At 46.6% G+C, this 19,230-nt stretch overlaps 2 protein-coding genes across 3 annotated transcripts; one reads left to right on the top strand and one right to left on the bottom strand.

Moving 5' to 3' along the window:
• Positions 1 to 195: 195 nt before the first annotated feature.
• THYN1 (thymocyte nuclear protein 1) lies at positions 196 to 5,150 on the top strand. 2 transcript variants are annotated; one of them, XM_008567132.1, is made up of 7 exons: positions 196 to 307; positions 1,801 to 1,982; positions 3,094 to 3,162; positions 3,519 to 3,611; positions 4,169 to 4,264; positions 4,503 to 4,653; positions 4,974 to 5,150. In XM_008567132.1, exons 1-7 carry the CDS (start codon positions 265 to 267, stop codon positions 5,018 to 5,020), a joined length of 681 nt encoding a protein of 226 aa, XP_008565354.1. In that variant the 5' UTR covers positions 196 to 264; the 3' UTR covers positions 5,021 to 5,150. The 2 variants fall into 2 exon arrangements, with proteins under 2 accessions (XP_008565354.1, XP_008565355.1); XM_008567133.1 differs by lacking the exon at positions 4,169 to 4,264.
• A 484-nt stretch (positions 5,151 to 5,634) lies between these two features.
• On the bottom strand, positions 5,635 to 17,891 carry VPS26B (vacuolar protein sorting 26 homolog B (S. pombe)). The gene is made up of 5 exons (XM_008567138.1): positions 17,653 to 17,891; positions 12,990 to 13,154; positions 10,119 to 10,294; positions 8,288 to 8,430; positions 5,635 to 7,943 (listed from the first exon to the last, which is right to left on the bottom strand). Exons 1-5 carry the CDS (start codon positions 17,889 to 17,891, stop codon positions 7,797 to 7,799), a joined length of 870 nt encoding a protein of 289 aa, XP_008565360.1. The 3' UTR covers positions 5,635 to 7,796.
• Between the last annotated feature and the right edge of the window lie 1,339 nt (positions 17,892 to 19,230).

The raw sequence follows: 19,230 nt of genomic DNA, 5'->3' as shown, positions 1-19,230 counted from the left end.
CGGGGACCGCGGGGAGGGGCGGGGAGCGGCGGGCGGCTTCCGCGAGGGGGAGGTGGCGGAGGAGACTGAGGGCCGGCGCGGCTCCCGCACCGACGTCGCGCGCTAGGCGGGCTCTGAGGCCCTCCGGGCTGCCTCTCACCGCTCGCTTCCTGCTCGGCACGAGGTTGGGGCGGGGCCCCGGGGTCGGGGCGGGCAGCAGATCGCTTCCTGTCGCTCTCGGCCGACTCCAGGATCCGCCGCCCTGCGGTCACCTGCAGGGAGACCATGCCGAGACCCCGGAAGAGGTCGGCTGCGGCGGCTGGCCCAGGTGAGCTGCACCTAGGCTGCAAAGAGGCAGCCCCATAGAGAACGGTCCCCTGGGGCCTTTTTAACACTGTTCATTTTCTACTCCTGCTCCTGGGGAGAATCTTTCGTGGTTTGGTTTTTATTCCGTTATCTCTAGTCGCCCTCCATCTTCTTGATTCTTCCCACCGAGATTCTACCCAGAGTCCCTCCTACTTGTCCATTCAGGCAGTAGCTACGTGCTAAGCAACAGAACGTCTGCAGTACAGGGTGGCGTGTACTGAGGTGAAGAATACACAGTTGCTGCTCTCGGGGAGAATGCAAACGAATGTGAGTGACAGGCTTCAGGAGACTGGATTGTTAGGGGTATGAGGAGGAGGAATCAGGGGGAAGGTCTTGAGAAGGAAGTGGAATGTGAGTCCAGCCTTTCCACAGCACAGTTTTCAGTACTCAGAAAACGTGATGCTATTTTTCATAAGGATGAATGGCATTCTGAGCTGATGCAGCACAGGAACAAAGCAATGGAGGGTAGATAAGTGCCTCTTTTAGGAAAGGCAAGAGTTCTAGATGGACTACAGTGCACTGTAGCCATTTACTGCACATGGTGTCTGCAGTGTGCCTGTTAACTCTTAAGGGACCACTAGGAAATTAGGCTAGGAAGAAGGTATGCTGAATTCAGAGCATTAGACATCCACAGTGATATTTAATGACTCACGTAGGAACTTAGACTAAATTCAGAGGCTGTATAGTACAGTCGCTAAGTATAGATTCAGAGAGAACTGAATGACAGGTCCTGACCTCCTGTCTTGATTCTACCATTACTGGATGTGTGATCTGGAGCACATTTTCAGATCTCATAGGTTATCTACATTAACCAGTGAGTGTCATACACAGAGCTTGGGGCCAGACATACAGTAAGAACTTAACAACTGCTAGCTGTTGAGTGCCTATGTTCCAGGAACATTTTCTCTAATTCTCTTGGGATAAAATCCAGCCTTTACCATCTCTACAAGGTCCTGAATGAACTGTTTCTTCCAACTTCTCTTGGTACCTTCAAGGAGCAGAAAGGAGGCAGGCCATGAAGCATAGTGAGCAAGAAAAGAAGTATGAGGTGATAATAATAGCTGATATTTATCGAGCACTTATGATACCAGACTTTGTCTAAGCCCTTTGTATTATCTCATTTAATCTTCAAAGCAACTCTTAGTAGGTAGTCAGTTTCTTCACTGGAATCAGTAGACTGAGACAGAAGAGAGTGAGGGAAGGAAGACATTTACTGACTACTGCCAGGACCTTAGTCCTAAACAACCCCGTAAGGTGCTTTCAGTCCACTGAATAGATAATGCAGATGATTTTCTGTAAGGAAGGCATTCTTGCCCAATTAAGATGCTACAGCTAGTAATTGACAGAACCAAAATTTGAATGCAGGTCTGACTCCAAAGTGTAAACTTTTTCCAGAATGGAACATTACCTTGCAGCAAGCATGATCGACCTTTTCTTCTTGCTTTTCCTATGCAGACAAGAAGGGGCTATCAGGAAAACGTACCAAAACTGAGAATTCAGGTGAGGCATCAGCTAAGGTGGAGAACTCCAGTCCTCAGAAGATTTCAGACTCTAAAAACTGTGGGAAGAATCTAAGCAGCCATTGGCTGATGAAGTCAGAGCCGGAGAGCCGACTAGAGAAAGGGGTAGATGTGAAGGTGAGACCATGTACCTGTCTCCAGTCCTTTTGAGCTATTTTTTAAAATGAGAAGGGAATGTGGGACACCATCACCAAATTAACTTTGAAGGGTGGGCAAAAGGTAAAAACAAATAAAACCAGTAGGATTTATTACCATCAACCATCTGTTCTGTGAGTACCCTCTCTATAGGGCAGAAGTTGGCAAACATTTTCTACAAAGGGCCAGACAGTAAATAACATAGTCTTGTGGGTCTTACAGTCTCTGTTGCAACCCTGCCTTTGTAGCAAGAAAATGGCCATAGACAGTATGTAAACAAACAGGTGTGGTTAGGTTCAGGTAAAATTTTATAAAATCAGGCATGGGCCTAGATCTGGCCTTGAAATCTGTAATTTGCCAACCTCAGTCCTGCTGTGCTCCTCAGTGTCTCCCTGCCAACAGTTGGTGTATGTATATTCAGGGAATGAATGTAAACGAAGAAAATGGCCATAGACAGTATGTAAACAAACAGGTGTGGTTAGGTTCAGGTAAAATTTTACAAAATCAGGCATGGGCCTAGATCTGGCCTTGAAATCTGTAATTTGCCAACCTCAATCCTGCTGTGCTCCTCAGTGTCTCCCTGCCAACAGTTGGTGTATGTATATTCAGGGAATGAATGTAAACGAATTAAATAATGGCCTGGGGAAAATATAAATACAAATATTATGGAATAGATAATACTTTAATAATCAGCGAAATGCAAGGAATCAGCAGATGACTCTATCATCTGGACTATCCATTCAATGAATCCTTCTAATTAGCAAGGGTAACACAAGGGCTGGCCGGTTAGCTCAGCTGGTTAGAGTGTGGTCTTGTTAACACTAACGTGAAGGGTTTGGTTCCCTGTACCAGCCAGCTGCAAAAAACAAACAAACAAAAAAAAAAACGAAATAAACTTACCACAAAGCTTACTTATATTCACCTTATATTCATCTGACATAAGTGGCTCTGTAGAGCTACATCCTGGTAAAGTGGCCACTATATAGCCAGTGGCAACTCTCAACGAAAGGAAGGGAATGGAACTGTCTGCTTCCATATATGCTTACCAGTTGTCCAAGGATCGTTTGATGAGTAACTCTTTCCTCTTGCCTAGTTCGGCATTGAGGATCTCAAAGCACAGCCCAAGCAGACAGCATGCTGGGATGGTGTTCGAAACTACCAGGTAAGAGAGTTAAGGAGCAGAACCCCCGAGATCCATGGTGGGATAAATACCTGTTTCCTCCTCATGACTTGTTAACAGAACCTGCTGGCCAAGGTTGCTTTTTCCCAGAACCTAAACCTGAAAATGTATTTTTAAAATACCTTATTCTATATGAAATTTGCAAATGGTCTGTGTTTTAGCGAGTGTCCTGGTGTAAGTCTGGGTGTGTTGGCAAAGGGATAGACTTTCTTATGAATTGGGGGAAAGTTTCAAAAAAGAAAAACCCATCTAATTAAAGCAGACTTGATTTCTGCTAAAAAGCTAGTGCTTTCCACCTGGTAGGGAGGATAATTCTTGTTTTTTCTCCTCTGGGATAGGCTCGGAACTACCTTAGAGCCATGAAGCTGGAGGAAGAAGCGTTCTTCTACCACAGCAACTGCAAAGAACCAGGCATTGCAGGACTTATGAAGGTTAGTTGGACAGGTTTTGGTCTAAATCCCTCTCCCTCCAGGGAGACTTACTCATGTAGATATAAAGGGATACAGCTTAAATAGTACCCTCCTCCCCACACCCTGTCATGGGAATAAGGAAAATCTGCCTGGCCCCTTCCTATGCAAGGAATAGAACAAAGTGGACCTTTATTTCAGGTTTCACTCGCACAGACTTCTCTCCACCTCTAAACCTTGGTCTTTCCGTCAAAAACAGGCCCGATGGTAGCTCCTCTTAGCTAAGAGTTATCAGGATAAAATTTTTAACTGTTCAGGTGGAAAAACCAGTGGTACCAATATTAACCTTTACCATTTGTTTTTAGAACATGTTTCTAAGATTTTGTTAAAAACGGGTTGATTTCCTAACTATGCCTGCCTTAGAACTATGCATTATTTTCAGATACCTGAGCCATCTTTGGCTCTACAAGGCAGGTAGGGTAAGAATATGCCAGGTGAGAAATGAAAGACATAGGTTAAAAGATTGTCCATGGAGCTGACTGTCCAGGCAAGTGATTGGAGACTTTGGTTTTTGGTTTTAGATTGTGAAGGAGGCTTACCCAGACCACACACAGTTTGAGAAAAACAGTCCCTATTATGACCCATCCAGCAAAAAGGACAACCCCAAATGGTCCATGGTAAAGACTATTCTTCCTATTTCATGAGAGGGGAAGGACGGACAAAGAGGGTAGAGGGTCTGGGTGCTGTACCTTCAGGTACACAGCCCAGCTCCTCTTCAGATGAGGTTATGCTGACTTTGGAGATAAGAACAACACTGGCAGCCCTGCCCACGGGAACCTCCTGCAAGTGGTTGAAAAACAGTGGGCAGAGTCTGGTTGGATGTGTCTTTCTGTCCCATGCACTGTTGTCATGTAGGTGGATGTACAGTTTGTTCGGATGATGAAGCGTTTCATCCCACTGGCTGAGCTCAAAACCTATCACCAAGCTCACAAAGGCACTGGTGGCCCCTTAAAAAATATGGTTCTCTTCACTCGCCAGAGACTCTCAATTCAGCCCCTGACCCAAGGTAAGAGCAAGGCCCTTGTCCTTATCCACACACCAGAATGACCCCATGAATTCCCATGTATCAGCTTATCAAGCTTGGGCACAGTATTTTAACCTCTGGGTCAGTGTCCTTACCTGTCACATCCACAAGGAAGCGAGTATGTCCTGAGTTACCCATTATGTGCACTCAGTACCCAACAGTGCTTGGCACTTGCTGAGACACCACATGTCTGCCTGCCTCAGTAATATGTAAAGTACCTAGCAGTGCCGAGCATAACTTTCCTGTTCGAGAGGAGACATAAGAACTAACTCTTTGCTTCCTTTCCCCCCATTTTTTGGTAGAAGAGTTTGATTTTATTTTGAGCCTGGAGGAAAAGGAACCAAGTTAACTGAAATACTGTTTCCTGGAATGGGCATGACATTACTCCAAAGAAGTCAAGCTTTTTTAAGACATAAGAAGGTGCAAGAAGGCTTGCTTGTGTTCTTGTGTACGTTTTTCAATAAAACATTAATACCAAAGTTGGAAGGCTTTTCTTCTCAAACTGCATTGGGTGCAGTGGAATACTCTACTGCAGATCTCTCACCTCCAGGCTGGCTCCTTTCTCCATTCTGCCAGATGTAGTGCTACCTCTCTCACCTTCCTTTACCATCGCTAGTAGTTATGTAGCAAATAGGAGGATGGAGGGCTGAGACTCTGGTAACACTCACCCAAACGAACTTTTGTCTTTCTACACCAGCCTTCCTCACCTGCCCCTGAAATCACCTGGATCCCACAGGTTTAAACCATGATTGGTTTCAGGACAGGTTGCCAAATAGGGGTAAAACCTGAATTCACTTCTCAACTATGCACTTGTCTAAAAATTGTGGTTAATAAAGTGCTCATCATTGTTCACCAGGGTCCATGTACCGAGAAAGCAGGCACTGTGTGGGAGGCAGGGCAGGCATCTGTCTTTCCCTGGGTGTCAAACGTGGGACACTGTAAAATGGAATAGACCACAGAGGCTGGTGGACCATGGGCACAATGCCTCCAAAGCCACAGGGGCTTCCTTTAATCATTAAAACAAGTGTTCTTTTAAAATACAGCCATTGAAAAGACAACACATTAAGAAACATGTAAACACTGCAGCTGCTTAATTACAATTTGCACTGCTTGGTTTAGTACCTATGCACTCCCAGGTACGAGGACCTTATAGGAGGGGGACAGGAACCTCCCCTCACTTTCACAGTTGGACAGAGAAGTAGAGAATGGGGGCAGAATAAGAAAACAGAACACCTGGCTTGTGCACAGCTCCTGAGAGAATCAAAGCAAACTCTATCTACTAATTCTCCCGGAAGAAAAGTTTAAGATGTTAGGAAGAAAGTTGGAAAATGAATTTGTGTTGTCAATTGGGAGGCAGAGGAGTTGACAAATGCTTTCTAGTTAGGACACCACCTATTAAAAAGAGGCACACAGGAGGCTAATCTCATGCTCTAAAAAAGGGTAAGGAGCACAGAACCTGCCTCCTTATACACTTAAGCCCCAATCTTGATAATCCAAGGGCAGCTGGACGGGGGATCCTGTTCCCAGGGGATTGTATGTCGCACCTGGACTCGGGCCTGGCATGCGGGAAACCACCTTACCTTCCTTGGTTCTGCTGCCCCAAGTCAGCCTCTCGTGTCACCCCAAATGCCTTTCCCTCCAGTCTCAACTCCAATCAGTGAACGCTGCCCAATTAAAGGCCCAAGATTGCACTGATTTCTGAGGAAAAAAGGAGTCCCCATTTTCCTCACTAACGGAAAGATGATGGGAGTGGGGTCTGTTTGGCCTTCTAATAAAGGGAAAAGAGGCTAATAGGAAAGGAACTCCTGGTCATTTCCAGATGAGGTGGAAAAGGACAGTAAACACCTTTACTACTATAGGCCAAGCACACAGCAACAGAGGGGGAACTGCCCTCTTCTCTAGCATAACAAGAATATGCATGTGGTTTTGTATATTTGTTTTTAAACAAAAAATACCAATAGTCCTAAATCTGGATCAGTCAGCTGGTGACGATGCAGATGTAATTTGGCAAGCAGAATTATTCTGAAGTTGTGGTGGCAGAGTCTTCTGCTGAGGCCCTCATCTCCCTCGGTTACCTTGCAGGTAGAGGGGTGAAGGGCTGGGGGCATTTCCAAGTGTGTGAAACCAAGCCCCAATTCCCAGAAATTAAATAGAGGACAAGTTGTGGTGAGGTTCCACTTTCAGGGAAGCAAAGGGATCAAGGCCCTTTCTCAGGACCCTTCTTAAAAGGAGACAGACCCTCGTGCTTAGGGCTTGTTGGGGCACACAGAGCAACACCCTAGAACAACCTGGACCTCGCGCTGCCGAGTGAAGCCACGTGGTGAGGGCAGACAGGTGCTGCGCATTGTCCCTTCCTCCTTGGTGGGCCTGGCTCAGCCTCCTGGGAGCAACACTGCTACCGTCCATTGCAAGACACTGAGCCCGGGCTTCTCAGGGCCCTGATATTTCTCACGGAGGAGGGGACAGTCCACCCGAGGCCCTTCCACAGGCTTCTGTTCCAGAATGTTACTGATGACGCAAAGAAGATGGAGAAGGGAGGTACCTGGGTCCCAGCAGGGAGAGGCCAGAAAGAAGGAGGCTTGTGGAAACTTCAAAGCACCACATCAAAGACTCTCAAACAGGTCACTTCCTGCTCTTGAGTCTCTCCCTGCCATTTAGGATGGGGCAGGCCCAACTCCTGCCGCTACCTTGGGGACAGTAGAGGGGAGTATGAGACGTGACTACCCAGGGCTGTGTTGGCAGCTCAGAATCCCAGGGACATGCTCAGATCCTGTATGGGGAAGCTCAGAGAGCAGGAGCCCAGGATGCATGCTATCTGCTTTCCCACGACACAAGGCAGACCCCGAGGAAGGCCTCAACAGAAGGCTCCTCTTCCCCAGAGACAGAGGCTTCCAGGACGCTGCCTCTCCCTATCTTTACATCAGCTGCAGAATCCCAGGGAGACTGCCTCCCAACCCATGCCCCTCACGTTCTTCAGAGAAAAGAATTTAAGTCAAAAACGTGATTTGTTTTTAGGTTGCAAGTAATGGGCCAGCTGAGCCTCACAGCGTCCCACCTCCCCAGCCACTGGTGTCTTGTAGGTGGGGTGCTGGGCAGAAGCCCGGCAGCTTCTTGGCCGCAGGGGCCTACTGCCTGCTGTTGCTGTCAGACAGTTGGCTAGGGGTCCGCACCTCACCCAGGGAGGTTGTGCCCTCGAAGCGCTGTGAGGCGATGGCTGCCTGGTGGGACATGCTCTTCCGTACGATGTCACCCTTCCGCCATAACACCACCTCCTGCAGAATTGGGAGAGGGGTAACATGATGCCTGAGAGCAGGCTCCCAATTTTTGTCCCAGGGAATCTTGGGCAAGAACGTCCTCTGCTTATCTCTCACCCACAGCAGCAGATGCCAATCCCTCTCTGCCCCCGGGGCTGGAGAAGTTAGGCCTGAGAAGGCTGATGCTAGGTACCAAGTGGGAGCTCTTGTTCTCTCCGTGGGACTCTAGGTAACCAATATCTCCACCTCTTGGCATAGGGACTTAGAAGCTCCCTCCCTAGTATCAGGCCCTCCTGCAGGAAGGAGGACCTTGCTGTTCTGTCTCTGGGGCAGCCATGGGCCTGGAGGAGGCTGTGCCTCACCTGCTGCTTGAAGTAGCGCCGCTCCTCCTCATCGATCAGCACCAGGTTGAGGTAATAGCGCACTGAGAACTTCTTGTTGATGTCCCGCATAGTGGGTGTGAGCTCGTACCCCGCCAGGAAGAGCCGGATCGGGATGGACTCTCCTGTGAGGGGCAAGGCAGGAATGACAGAATGGGGCAAAGTGACCCACTGTGCTTTACAGTAGTCATTCTCTGACCACATAGGTGAGAGGGCACGTGTGCATGGCACAGAACGCTGAGGTATATGCTTCTATCATTTGGGAAGCTGCGCTCTGCTGCCAGCATTTGCTGAAGCAGAAATGTAACTCTCAAATTCCATTCCAGCTCTCGCTGCAGTTTCTGAATGCCCTCTCACCTCTGTGACACCCAGAGCAGTGAGGGCAGCTGCATGTGGACCACACTGTGACATTACTGTTAAGCATCTTTTGATCACATGCCATGTGTCTACTTACTGGGTTTTCAAGAGGCAGCTGTCACACCTCAGCTAAATCACCATGTCACCCAGCAACTGTGATGCCACCTCCCTCCACCCTAATTAGCGTAGGCCCCCCAAATACATCCCTACTCTAATGTGGCTTGGCAGGGTGGTGTAGCAGTCTGGAAAACAAAATCCTTACTCTGCCCCTGTTCTCCATTAACCAGTTGTATAACTTCTGAGTAAGTCTGTTGCTTTCTCTGGATTTTAATTTTCTCATGTGGAAAATTAGAGAATCAGACTTCGTAACATTTTTGGCCCTTCCCAGCTCTAACATCGTGCCTTTCCTAGTAAAAGTGGAACAAAATTAGGGCAGTAATTCTACTGAGAAAGGCCAAACCCACAATGTCATCTAAAAGCTAAATATAATTGATCTTCTAATTATCTTCAGTTTTGTTCTGTTTCTTGGTGCCCCATTTCATTTGCACAGGAAAAGTGACAGCTGGTTCTGCCTACACTGCTGGTGAAAAAAGGGACATCAAAAAGGAGAGTTCAGTCCAACCCCCCCATGGGCCTGGCATGGTGACACCCAAGAAGTTGCTGTATCCCCAGGCTTGAGGGCTACTAAATCTGCAACATTCCTCCTTCCACATGGGAATAAACTGAATAAAACCTTGGAGGCACCAAGCACTTCCAAATGAACAGACACCCTTCATCATCAGTCACTACAGAGCCAATGAAGAATGTAAATGGTCGCTACTCCCCAGTGATTAGACTTTTTAAATAACAAAGTGCTTTCAACTCTGCTCATCCCAGACCTAATGGCAGCTCTGGCAGCTCTGTGGCGCTGGGGGTGGGGGAGGACCGTTTCCATCTATTCCCAGTGCTGTCTGGCAGTGGTGGACAGAGTATTTAGTAGGGCTCTCACACTCGGTGGATGAATTCGGAGAACAAATCATTTTACCAGAGCTAGAACTAAGTAACAGAAATTACTACTACACATGAATCTCTTGCTTCCAAGCAGCAAAGGATGTCAGAATGTCAGTAGGAAAAAAGAGTAGAATGTTCAAGCTGCATCTGCTAAACCAGTGCTTTCAAACATTTTGTTTGTTTGTTTTTTAACAAGCATAACTCTTGAGACTAAATCTTAATTACAAGCCCAGTATAGAAACGATGTCAAAGTAGAACTCTTCCGGGTGAAGATGGGCTGGAGCCTGAAGCTCCACACCTTCCTTCTCCTCCCTGTCAGCACCCACAGCGCACAGTCAGAGATTAGGACATCACAGGTGAGCAGGGCATCTTACTCTAGCAGTGCAACTCCTCGAGCCCTCCAAAATTCTGGGGAGGGCCTGAGAGGAGAGAGGAGTGGGCTGAGGGCCTGGGCCAGGAGGCTCACCTCGCACTGGCGCCCCGTCCATGATCTCGTACTTGGCTATTGTGTCGTTCTCATGGTACACGTTGGGGCCTGTGCCTGTTGTTTCCCGCTTGATGATATCGATCTCCATGTGCTTGATCTTGATTCTTACCAACAGGAAGTATATCTTCCCCACAATGACGTCTTTCAAGTGGTATCTGGGGAAGAGAGAGTAAGGGAAGCAAGAGGCTGGCGCAGTGGTGGCCCGTTTTTCTTTCCGTGGAGAGTGCGCTGCCGTAGTCAGGCCTGCTGGCTGGAGGTCCCGTTGCAGCACTCACCCTTCTTCCACACCACCCCCGCACTGCCGTGACTTCTGTCCCTTCCACACTTTCACATCCAAATCGAAGGACATCTCTCCTACAGGATAATGCACCCAGTCACGTTTGCTCATGTGCTCTGTCTCTGCAGAACATAGCTCCTTTGTGTACCTTTTGTACTTGCATGTGTGGTATCAGATATTTTAATATCTGAGAGGCCCGTTCCACAAATGCAGGGACCAGGTTTCCCTTCCTTTCTGATCTCCACATGATATCTTTTGGGAACTGGGCCTGGATGGCTCACAGCAACAGTTCAGCCTGCTCAGGGCCAAACAGGCCAGACAGGAGCAGGACAGCAAGAACAGCCATCGCCCTCTGTGTCAGGGCCTGCACTGGGCTCTGCTTGCAGGGCTTGTGCTACGAGCTGTTAGAGAGTTGGCCATGCTGCATAACACTCTCAGAACTGTCTCTCTGGGTCAGTCTACAGTAGTGGTGATCTGTATGTGCACAACCCTGTACCAGATATGGCAGAAAGATAGCAACATCTTTAAACCTACATTCAGATTCATGGGACACAAATGCTGGCAGGAACTTCAGAATGTAGCCTCCTTATATTACAGGTGGAGAAAAGAAGTTGGAAGAGAATAGATCATTTGACCAGGAAGTGAGTAGGGAGCAGAGACAGGAGGGGAACCCAGGATCCTGGTGCCCAGGCGTGCGTGCTCCCCGTATTTCACACTACCCTTCCACTGACAGTCTGCTGGGAAGACTACAGATGCTCTGAGTGGGTACCTCAGCACACTTGCCAAAGCAGCAGGAGACCACTTTAGCATTTCACAGGGGTGCAAGAGGTCATACATTCTAGCGATTTGCAGACTTTTGTACATTGAACGATCCTTTATTCTTTTTTGTTTTTTCCTTTTTGTCTTTTTTTGTGTCCAGCAACGGATCACAACCCTCAGTGTCGCGCCCGTACTGGACCGGGATCGCAACCCTCAGCGCTGCGCCCACACCTCGCTCAGCCAGTGAGCGGGAACCGGTCTGTATGTGGGATCCGAACCCTCGGCTGGCTTTAAGCGCGCACTGTAGCAATGCGCCACTGGGCCGGCCCAAACATTCCTTTATTCTAAATGAAGTCTTACACAGCACACCTATGTAAGAGACACAAAAAAGCTGCTCTTGGATTAAAGGAAGGTGAAGGGCCTAGGGGCCCTGGGCCCCTGGCTCCTCCTTACCTCACACTTTGTTTGAAACCCATGGACCTGGTCCAAGCCCCTCATTCTTCAGATGAGAAACCAAGATACAAAAATGTTAGTACTGTAACCTTAACTGACTTCTTAGTGGCAGAGTAGGACCTTATTCCACATCCCAGGTCCTTTCTATGACACATAAATCATGCACTCTCACACAGTGCATCCTGTTCTGCGAGGAGAGGAACAGTCCAGAAGCATCTAGTCCCTGATTCTCTGAAGTACCTTTCCCATACCAAATTTGGTCTTGTGTAAACTGCTGACAAATGGCTATCTTGAGCTCTTACAGCAGCTGCCTTCACCAGGTGGCTGGGGCAATGGTGGGCAGGCACTCTGGGTGGCTCATTTCTGGGCAGGACCACACAGAGCCCCGAGACTCTGAGGAGAAAGGGGAAGAAGCCTGTTCCCAGCCAGGCCCCACACAGCCTTGCACCGGCTCTCCTGCCCTATGTTCCAGGTGGGGCTGGGCTTCGCAAGCCCAAGGCTCTGGGTCACACCCGGTCATTTTACTGGGTTCCATGCCAGGTGGCAGGGGAAAAAATACAACTTTCTTTCACCCCTGTTCCAGGAACCAAATGCTCTTGGTTTAAGAAAATTTTGTTCCCAACTCCTTCAAAGGTAAGCCATCTGGTTGGGCTCCCACTCCCCCAGCCTCTGGATGACAGTGGGCCTGGGGCATCACAGCAGAAGCCTAGTCAGAGACCTTGTGATTTTTTAAGCTCTCTGTGAATAGAATACTCCTTTTTAATTTTACATAGTTGATGACCAAACATTTTTAGAAATCTATTATATTCAAAAGAAAGATGCTTTTAAAACTGTGAGACTGTTGTCAAGTTTTGTGATTTACAAGCAGTTAAATATTCTGATGTTCTAACAGCAAACACTTTAAAACATACACAGTTCCCAACTTGCCAGTTAAAATAAAGTTATTTTATGACCTTTATAAAATGCACCAGGTAGTCCAGGGAGGAAGCAGTAAACTATGGCCAGTGTTTGGTTTCCTCACTTTATTTCTAAAAACACACATGGAGGACACAAATGATAATGGAATGGTATTGAGATTAGCCTCATCAGTAGAAGGTAACAGCTATACCTAGAATCTAAAACAAATAAAGTCAATTTAGCTAGGCTTTGAAAGGCATCACAGGATGTTTAACTTAACTGCAATGATCTTAACTTAATATAGTTTAGTTTAAGTAAAGTGAAGCTTTTATTTCCTAGTCAATCTGCCTGTAGCTAGCCTAACACTGTATTATTCTGTGGCCTTCCTCCCACGCAGCCATCGAGTCACGGGGCTCCATCAGTTTGAATAATTATTCCATGACCCTGTGGCCCGGGACACTTACTTGGATTTATTATACTCAAACTCAATGTGCAGACAGTCCTCGATCCCAACCTCCATCTTGATGGAAGAGTTCAGCTCCGGGTATGTGCTGAGTGTGTGAACTACAACATCCATCTCCTTGACAACATCACTGAGGCGGCGGCTGACGGTGGCTCGGAGGAAATAGCTGTGGAGATGGAGCTGCCATGAATGGACACGCCCAGATGGAGCTGCTAGGACACAGGCACCACATCAGCCCATGTGAGAGAACCCCCTATGGTGGTTCTCAACCTTCTGGTCTTCTGTATCCCTCTGAGAATTTACAGACCTTCCTCCCAGAAAAAAAATGTACACATGCATCTATACATAAAATTTTGTAACTGCAGTTATAGGGAGTTCAAAGACCCTTCCCTCAAATCCCTTTTTGGACCTGTGTCCCTGGGTTAAGAACTCCGCTCTAAGAAAAAGTGATTTTTCTACTCTGTACCCCAATAACACATTACTCTTAGGCCTTTTGTGGCCCTTACTACTATCTACCATCTATTTGTGTACAGTTTTTTGTTTTTCTTGGTGGCTTCCCAGTACAGGGATCAAACCCTGGGCCTTGGTGTTACCAGCACCATGCTCTAACCAACTGAGCTAATCACCCAGCCCTGTGTACAGGTTTTATTTCTTCAACTAACCCCTGGCTTTGGGGCACGGGGATCTGTCTCATACTCTTATATCTGCATGCCTGTTCATTTAATAATACTCAACCAATAAACATTTTTCATATCCCTCATGGTTAAAAGAGAGGAATAGGGAATGGAGAAATAAAGTCAGCTATTCATTCAGTACATTTACTGAGCTATGCCCTGTGCTAAGCACAAGATGAATGAGACCCAGACTCATGGGAAGCTCACAGTCCACTAGGGAAGATGGGCAAAGAAACAGAAAATCAGAACATTGGGAAACTGCTAATTCAGATACCACAATCCAGCGCTGTGGAGAGAGAGAGAAAGGGCATTCCTGGAAGAGCAAACCTTACAGGTAAAGCAACACAGGCAGAGAGAACCTGGTTTGTCTGTACAACAAAGAAGTCTCTTGCTGAACCTAGAATCCCTGGGGAGGGGACTGCTGTGGTGGGGGACAAGTTAGAAAGAAGACAGACCCAACATTTAGCGCTACCTTTCCAAGCATCCCTGTCCCCTTGACTTAACACTGGGCTAATACTCCATGAGGGAGAAAACACTCTGCTAATTATATTTTCTTCTACATAAAACTTAGGCAATCCCCACCATCCGCTAAGCATTACTAGAGAAAGTTATGTAAAGACGTGCGAACCAGATCAACTACACATTTATGCTACCATCCTCTGCACAGCAGATGACTGCTCCTTGGCAATCCTTTTTACACATCTCAGTAATATCGATCACACTGCCCAGGACATCTGTCTCTAAACCTTTCCTAATTGGTCAGATGCCCAAACCTCCCACCCCGGTCTGTGGAAGACATTGCTTCTTGCTCTACTAAGAGCATGAAGGCTTTCCAAGTCAAGACTCAGGATTCTCTCCCTTCTCTGCTTCGTGTTGTTTCTTACGTAGGCCTAACCACACGTCTGCATCTTCGCCCCTCCTTCCAGCAGCACCTCTCTCTCAAGACTTCTCCCTCTCCTCCATCTGACAGGACTCTCAACCCGGATGCACATTAGAATCACCTAGACAAGAGGCTTTAAAAATCCTGAGGCCTAGGCACATCTGGTATTTAACTGCCCTGGAGAGGGACACAGGCCTCAAGGTTTTAAAAGCTTCCCCCAGTGATTCTAATATGGGAGCCTTGGTCCTGCATCTTACTCCTTCTACTTTTCCAATTTCCCCAAGATATTGAATCTATCTCCAGCTAAAGGCTTCTTTGAGCTTGTAAAAAGTGCCAAACTCATCAAATCCCAAAAACCCTCTCCAGGCCTTCCACTACGGACCTACCACACATTCCCCTTTCTTTCTTCAGAGACAGCTGTCACAAGACAGGTCCTGTGCTGACTGCTGCGGCTTCTTCACCAGCCACTCCTCCCAGCCCCTGGCTTCTGTCTCCATCACCCAACAGAAACTGCTCCCGTGAAGGTAACACGTGGCTTCCTAGTTGGCAAATCTAGTGGGCTTTCTTCTGCATTGCCTCCTCCTTGAATCACTCATCCCACGATTCAACAGGTGGTATTACCCCTCCCCCACCATAGGTCCTGGCCCTTCTCTCCCCTCCTTGAAACATGTATCAGCTGTCACCTCTCTGCAGATGATTCCCGACTGCATTCCTAAGTTTCTCATCTATCCTCAGCACCAGGCTTGCATTTTAATTATCTGGTGAACTTTTAGACATCTATATTTTGCCAGTACTTCAAACTTCTCTCTACGATTGGATGAACCATCTTATCGCCAAATCACTTCTTCCTCCTGACATCCCTGTCCCCATCTCCACTGCTGTGTCTACCATCGTAAACTCAGGACCTCATGATAGCCCTCTGACAGTTGTCTCCCACACTTCTCCCATCCATCAAATGCTACATATTGACTTTAATCTTCCAATAGACCCAGTCCCCTCCCTAAAAACAAAGGAAAAAAAGTTCGAGACAATCTTCCCATATTTTCCCTCTGCTTGTGCAATAAGATACAAGCTCTTAATCTGGAATTTACATCTTCTATAAACTGTCCTCAACTGATTTTCCCATCTTTACCTCCTCTATTCCTCAACATGAATCCTTAAAGTCTTCATCTAATTTGGATAGTAATATCTTTTTCTTTCTTTTCTTTTTTTAGTTTTTGGCTGGCTGGCTGGTATGGGGTTCCAAACCTTGGTGTTAATAAGGCCACAGTCTAACCAACTGAGCTAACTGACCAGCCCTCTTTTCTTTTATTGTGGCAAAATACACATAACATAAAATTTACCATTTTAACCATTTTTAAGTGCATAATTCAATGGCACTGAATACAGTCACACTGTTGTGCAACCGTCACCACTATCCATCCCCAGAACTTTTCCATCTTCTCAAACCGAAGCTCTGTCCCCATTAAGCATCAAATCCCCATTTCCCTCCCCCTAGCTTCTAGCAACCACCATTCTACTTCTGTCTCTATGAATTTGACTGTTCCAAAGATCTCATAAAAGTGGAATCATTCTCCTTTTGTGACTGGCTTATTTCACTCATCATAATGTCCTTAAGGCTCATCCACATTGTTGCTTTTTAAGGCTGCGTAATAGTCCACTATGTATGCACACCACATTTTGCTCATCCATTCATCCACTGATGGACAGTTGGGCTGCTTCCACCTTTTGCTTATTCTGAATAATGCTGCTATGAATGTGGGTGTACAAATGTTTGAGACCGTGTTTCAAATTCTTTTGGATATATCACCAGAAGTGGGATTGCTGAATCATACGGTAATTCTATGTTAAATTTTTGAAGAACTACCATGTTGCTTTCAATACCTTTCTTTCTGACACAGAAACACAAGACAAATCCACTGCAAAATAAAAAAAGATTAAATAATAAATCTCAGAGCCAAGTACAGAGCCAAGTTTAAGTGACAACTAGATAATCCTCACTGTTGCTGCCTTCTCTGGGTGCAATTATGAAACACTGTCTTTACTGGGGACAACATCAGTGCTTAGACTTCTCTGCAAAGACTTAAAAAGAATAGCCTACAAACACTCTTCAGATGGAAGAGGGGAGGCCAGGAGAAAGAAGGGGAAGTAGAGGTCTTGCACTAGCCTGCACCATCTTAAACCCAGGCCTTCAGGTGATAAAATGAGCTGATCTTTTGAGATAGTACTGAGAGCTGGAATCAGGTGTCCAAAGTGACAGAAGAGTTTGATTTATCCCAGTGTCATCACATAATCTTGGGGTTACACCTAACAGTCTATAGCTGGTATGGATTTTTTTTTCACCCCAGAAGCCCTGGCATCAGTGACTATCCTCAGAGTTTTCAAGATTGGAACAGTAAAAACAATCCCATGTACTTATAATATAGTCACTGATTGTTTAAGAATGTGTCACACTATGTTACATTTTATTTCCTTATCACTCCTAAAAGATGGACAGGACAGATCTAGAATTAGAATCAAATATATTACCCATTTTTTAAGTGAGAAAGCTGAATTACAGAGCTCAAGTCACATTGTTGTTGTGTGGCAGAGGTGGACAGAGGGTCAGTGTCTTCTGACGCCCAGCCAGGGGAGTCTTGGGGCCAACTTTGTCATGAAAGCTGATTGTTGAATTTTCAGGAATTGTATGAACTGGTTGTTAAACACAGCAATTATTTAAAGTTCAACTATGTCAACTTACAATTAAAGGAATGATATTAAAAACAAAGGTAATACATTATTAAAACTCATCTCTTCCTAAATATTTTCCTACACTTTACGATAGGTTTTGCATATCTAGTGTTTGTGTATGATGGTAATGCTGTGTACAGGTGGCTGCTGCCCATCTCTCCCCACTCTGCATTCAGGAACATCAGGTGGGTAGCTGTGAATTGGGCATGGTGGGAATATTTACACTACAGAAACTGACAAATGCTACAAACCAGGGGGCTTTCCTGCTCACAATCCTTTTCCTTCTCACATAAAGATCCTTAGAAATGCGGACAGCTTCAGGTCCTTGTTTACATGGGCAGCTTCTGGGGCATGGTGGGGAAGGAGCAGGCATGACTTACCGCAGCTTTACATTCTGCCCTGTGTAGGATTCATATGGCTTCTCCACGTGGGTAAATTCAAAGTCGAAGGCCTGCGACTGCGTGATTTCTCCGGGCCGGGCCAAGTCCTTCACCAGGGACACAAACTCATGGTGGTTCCCACGGTCATAGTAGAGTTCTGGAGAGAGAGCAATGCCTTCTTCTGTCAGGCCCTGAGTTGTACGGGGCATACTGAGGGGGCTCCAGGCTGGAGGCACCATTCTTCTGAAAGACCTCCCCGCAAAACAGACCCCCTTCTAGTCTTGTTTTCGAACGTGCCTCTCTTCCTTGACCCCTGCTTGGTCACTGCATTCCCCACACTATGGGTTCCCTCTCTCCCCCTTTCCAAAGACTCTCCTGTTTTATATTGCGAGATCCCATGGCACAAAAAGAATCCAATACAATCCTGCTCCAGGACATTAGGAAAGCCTCTTAGTAAGGGGTATATCAGGGGTGCCAATATCAAAAACACCACATTTCTTTAAACAGCTTTTCTTTTTAACCCTTTTAACTTTTGAAAGGATATGTATAGTTATTTAATCATATCATCCTTATAATAATCTTGTGAGATAGCTAGGACAGGCCTTATTATCCCATTTAACACATAAGGAAACTGAGGCAGAGTGTGGTTACATGACTGGCGTAGAATCACAGTACTGGCTGCATAGCTGAGACGAGAGCAAATCTTCTCCCAGGCTGCATCTGTTGCTATGACCTGGTTGGTATATGGAGATGAGAACACAACCTGCTTTTTAAGGTTTGTGAGAGGCAGAGGAGGTAATGCAGGTGAAGGACTTAGAACAGTACCTAGCAGACAGAAAATAATAAATACAGCTGCTGGCAGCAGCTGCTAAAAAAGGAAGGCATGTGGCCAATCCTCCACCTAAATCAGTGTTTCTCAAACTTCAGCATGCACTGGAATAACTTGGAAGGCTGGTTAGGACACAGATCGCTGGGCCCCTCCCCTAGTGTTTTTGATTCAGGGGTCTGGGGTGGGGCCTGAGAATTTACATTTCTCACAAGCTCCTCAGGAGTGCTGGCACTCTGAGCAACACTGCTCTAAATCTATCCTCTTCAGAAAACAGTTCTGCTATTTCTTTATGATGAGTTCATGCCACCTGTTTGTCCTATATTATTTTATATGTGTTCGTATTCTGCTATTTAAGTTTTGCTGTATGGTCTTTGTGTGTTCTTTCTTCTCCATTTTGGACTGAAGGCCCTTTAAAGATAAGGTCCACATCCCAGCTTTCTGGTACCCCTTCATCCTGGGCTCTGCAGTGGTGAACACTTAATAGTGACTGTGACGACACATGGCCACAGTACAGGTCAAGCAACCACCCCTCAGGTATTTCTGGATTCATGTACTGTGCTAGGCTGAGACCTACAGTAGAGCAGATGAACTGGGAAAAGGAGCAGGCAGGATACGCCTGCTGCTTCTGCAGTTTGCTGCTGGGGGAGAAAGAGATGGGTCCACAGGGAGGAGTCTCTGGGACAACCACCCACTAGGCCCAGCCCTTGGCATCTCTGGGATACAAGAGCTGATCTCTCTCAGGGATAACC

This window comes from Galeopterus variegatus, unplaced genomic scaffold, assembly GCF_000696425.1.
Source record: "Galeopterus variegatus unplaced genomic scaffold, G_variegatus-3.0.2 Scaffold295, whole genome shotgun sequence".
Classification (NCBI taxonomy): Eukaryota; Metazoa; Chordata; class Mammalia; order Dermoptera; family Cynocephalidae; genus Galeopterus; species Galeopterus variegatus.
Note: the sequence above shows the minus strand (reverse complement) of the source record. Positions and strands in the feature narration are given on the sequence as shown.

Bases quoted from the DNA above. Each gene is read 5' to 3' on its own strand.
- THYN1 (XM_008567132.1), top strand. From the start codon at position 265: ATGCCGAGACCCCGGAAGAGGTCGGCTGCGGCGGCTGGCCCAG. The intron at 1,983-3,093 runs GTGAGACCATGT...CCTCTTGCCTAG, and splicing joins AGAAAGGGGTAGATGTGAAG to TTCGGCATTGAGGATCTCAA. The intron at 3,612-4,168 runs GTTAGTTGGACA...TTTTGGTTTTAG, and splicing joins GCATTGCAGGACTTATGAAG to ATTGTGAAGGAGGCTTACCC.
- VPS26B (XM_008567138.1), bottom strand. From the start codon at position 17,891: ATGGTGCCTCCAGCCTGGAGCCCCCTCAGTATGCCCCGTACAACTCAG. The intron at 13,155-17,652 runs GTAAGTCATGCC...CCATCTCCACAG, and splicing joins GGGCAGAATGTAAAGCTGCG to CTATTTCCTCCGAGCCACCG. The intron at 8,431-10,118 runs GTGAGCCTCCTG...TGCCCCTCACAG, and splicing joins GGACGGGGCGCCAGTGCGAG to GAGAGTCCATCCCGATCCGG.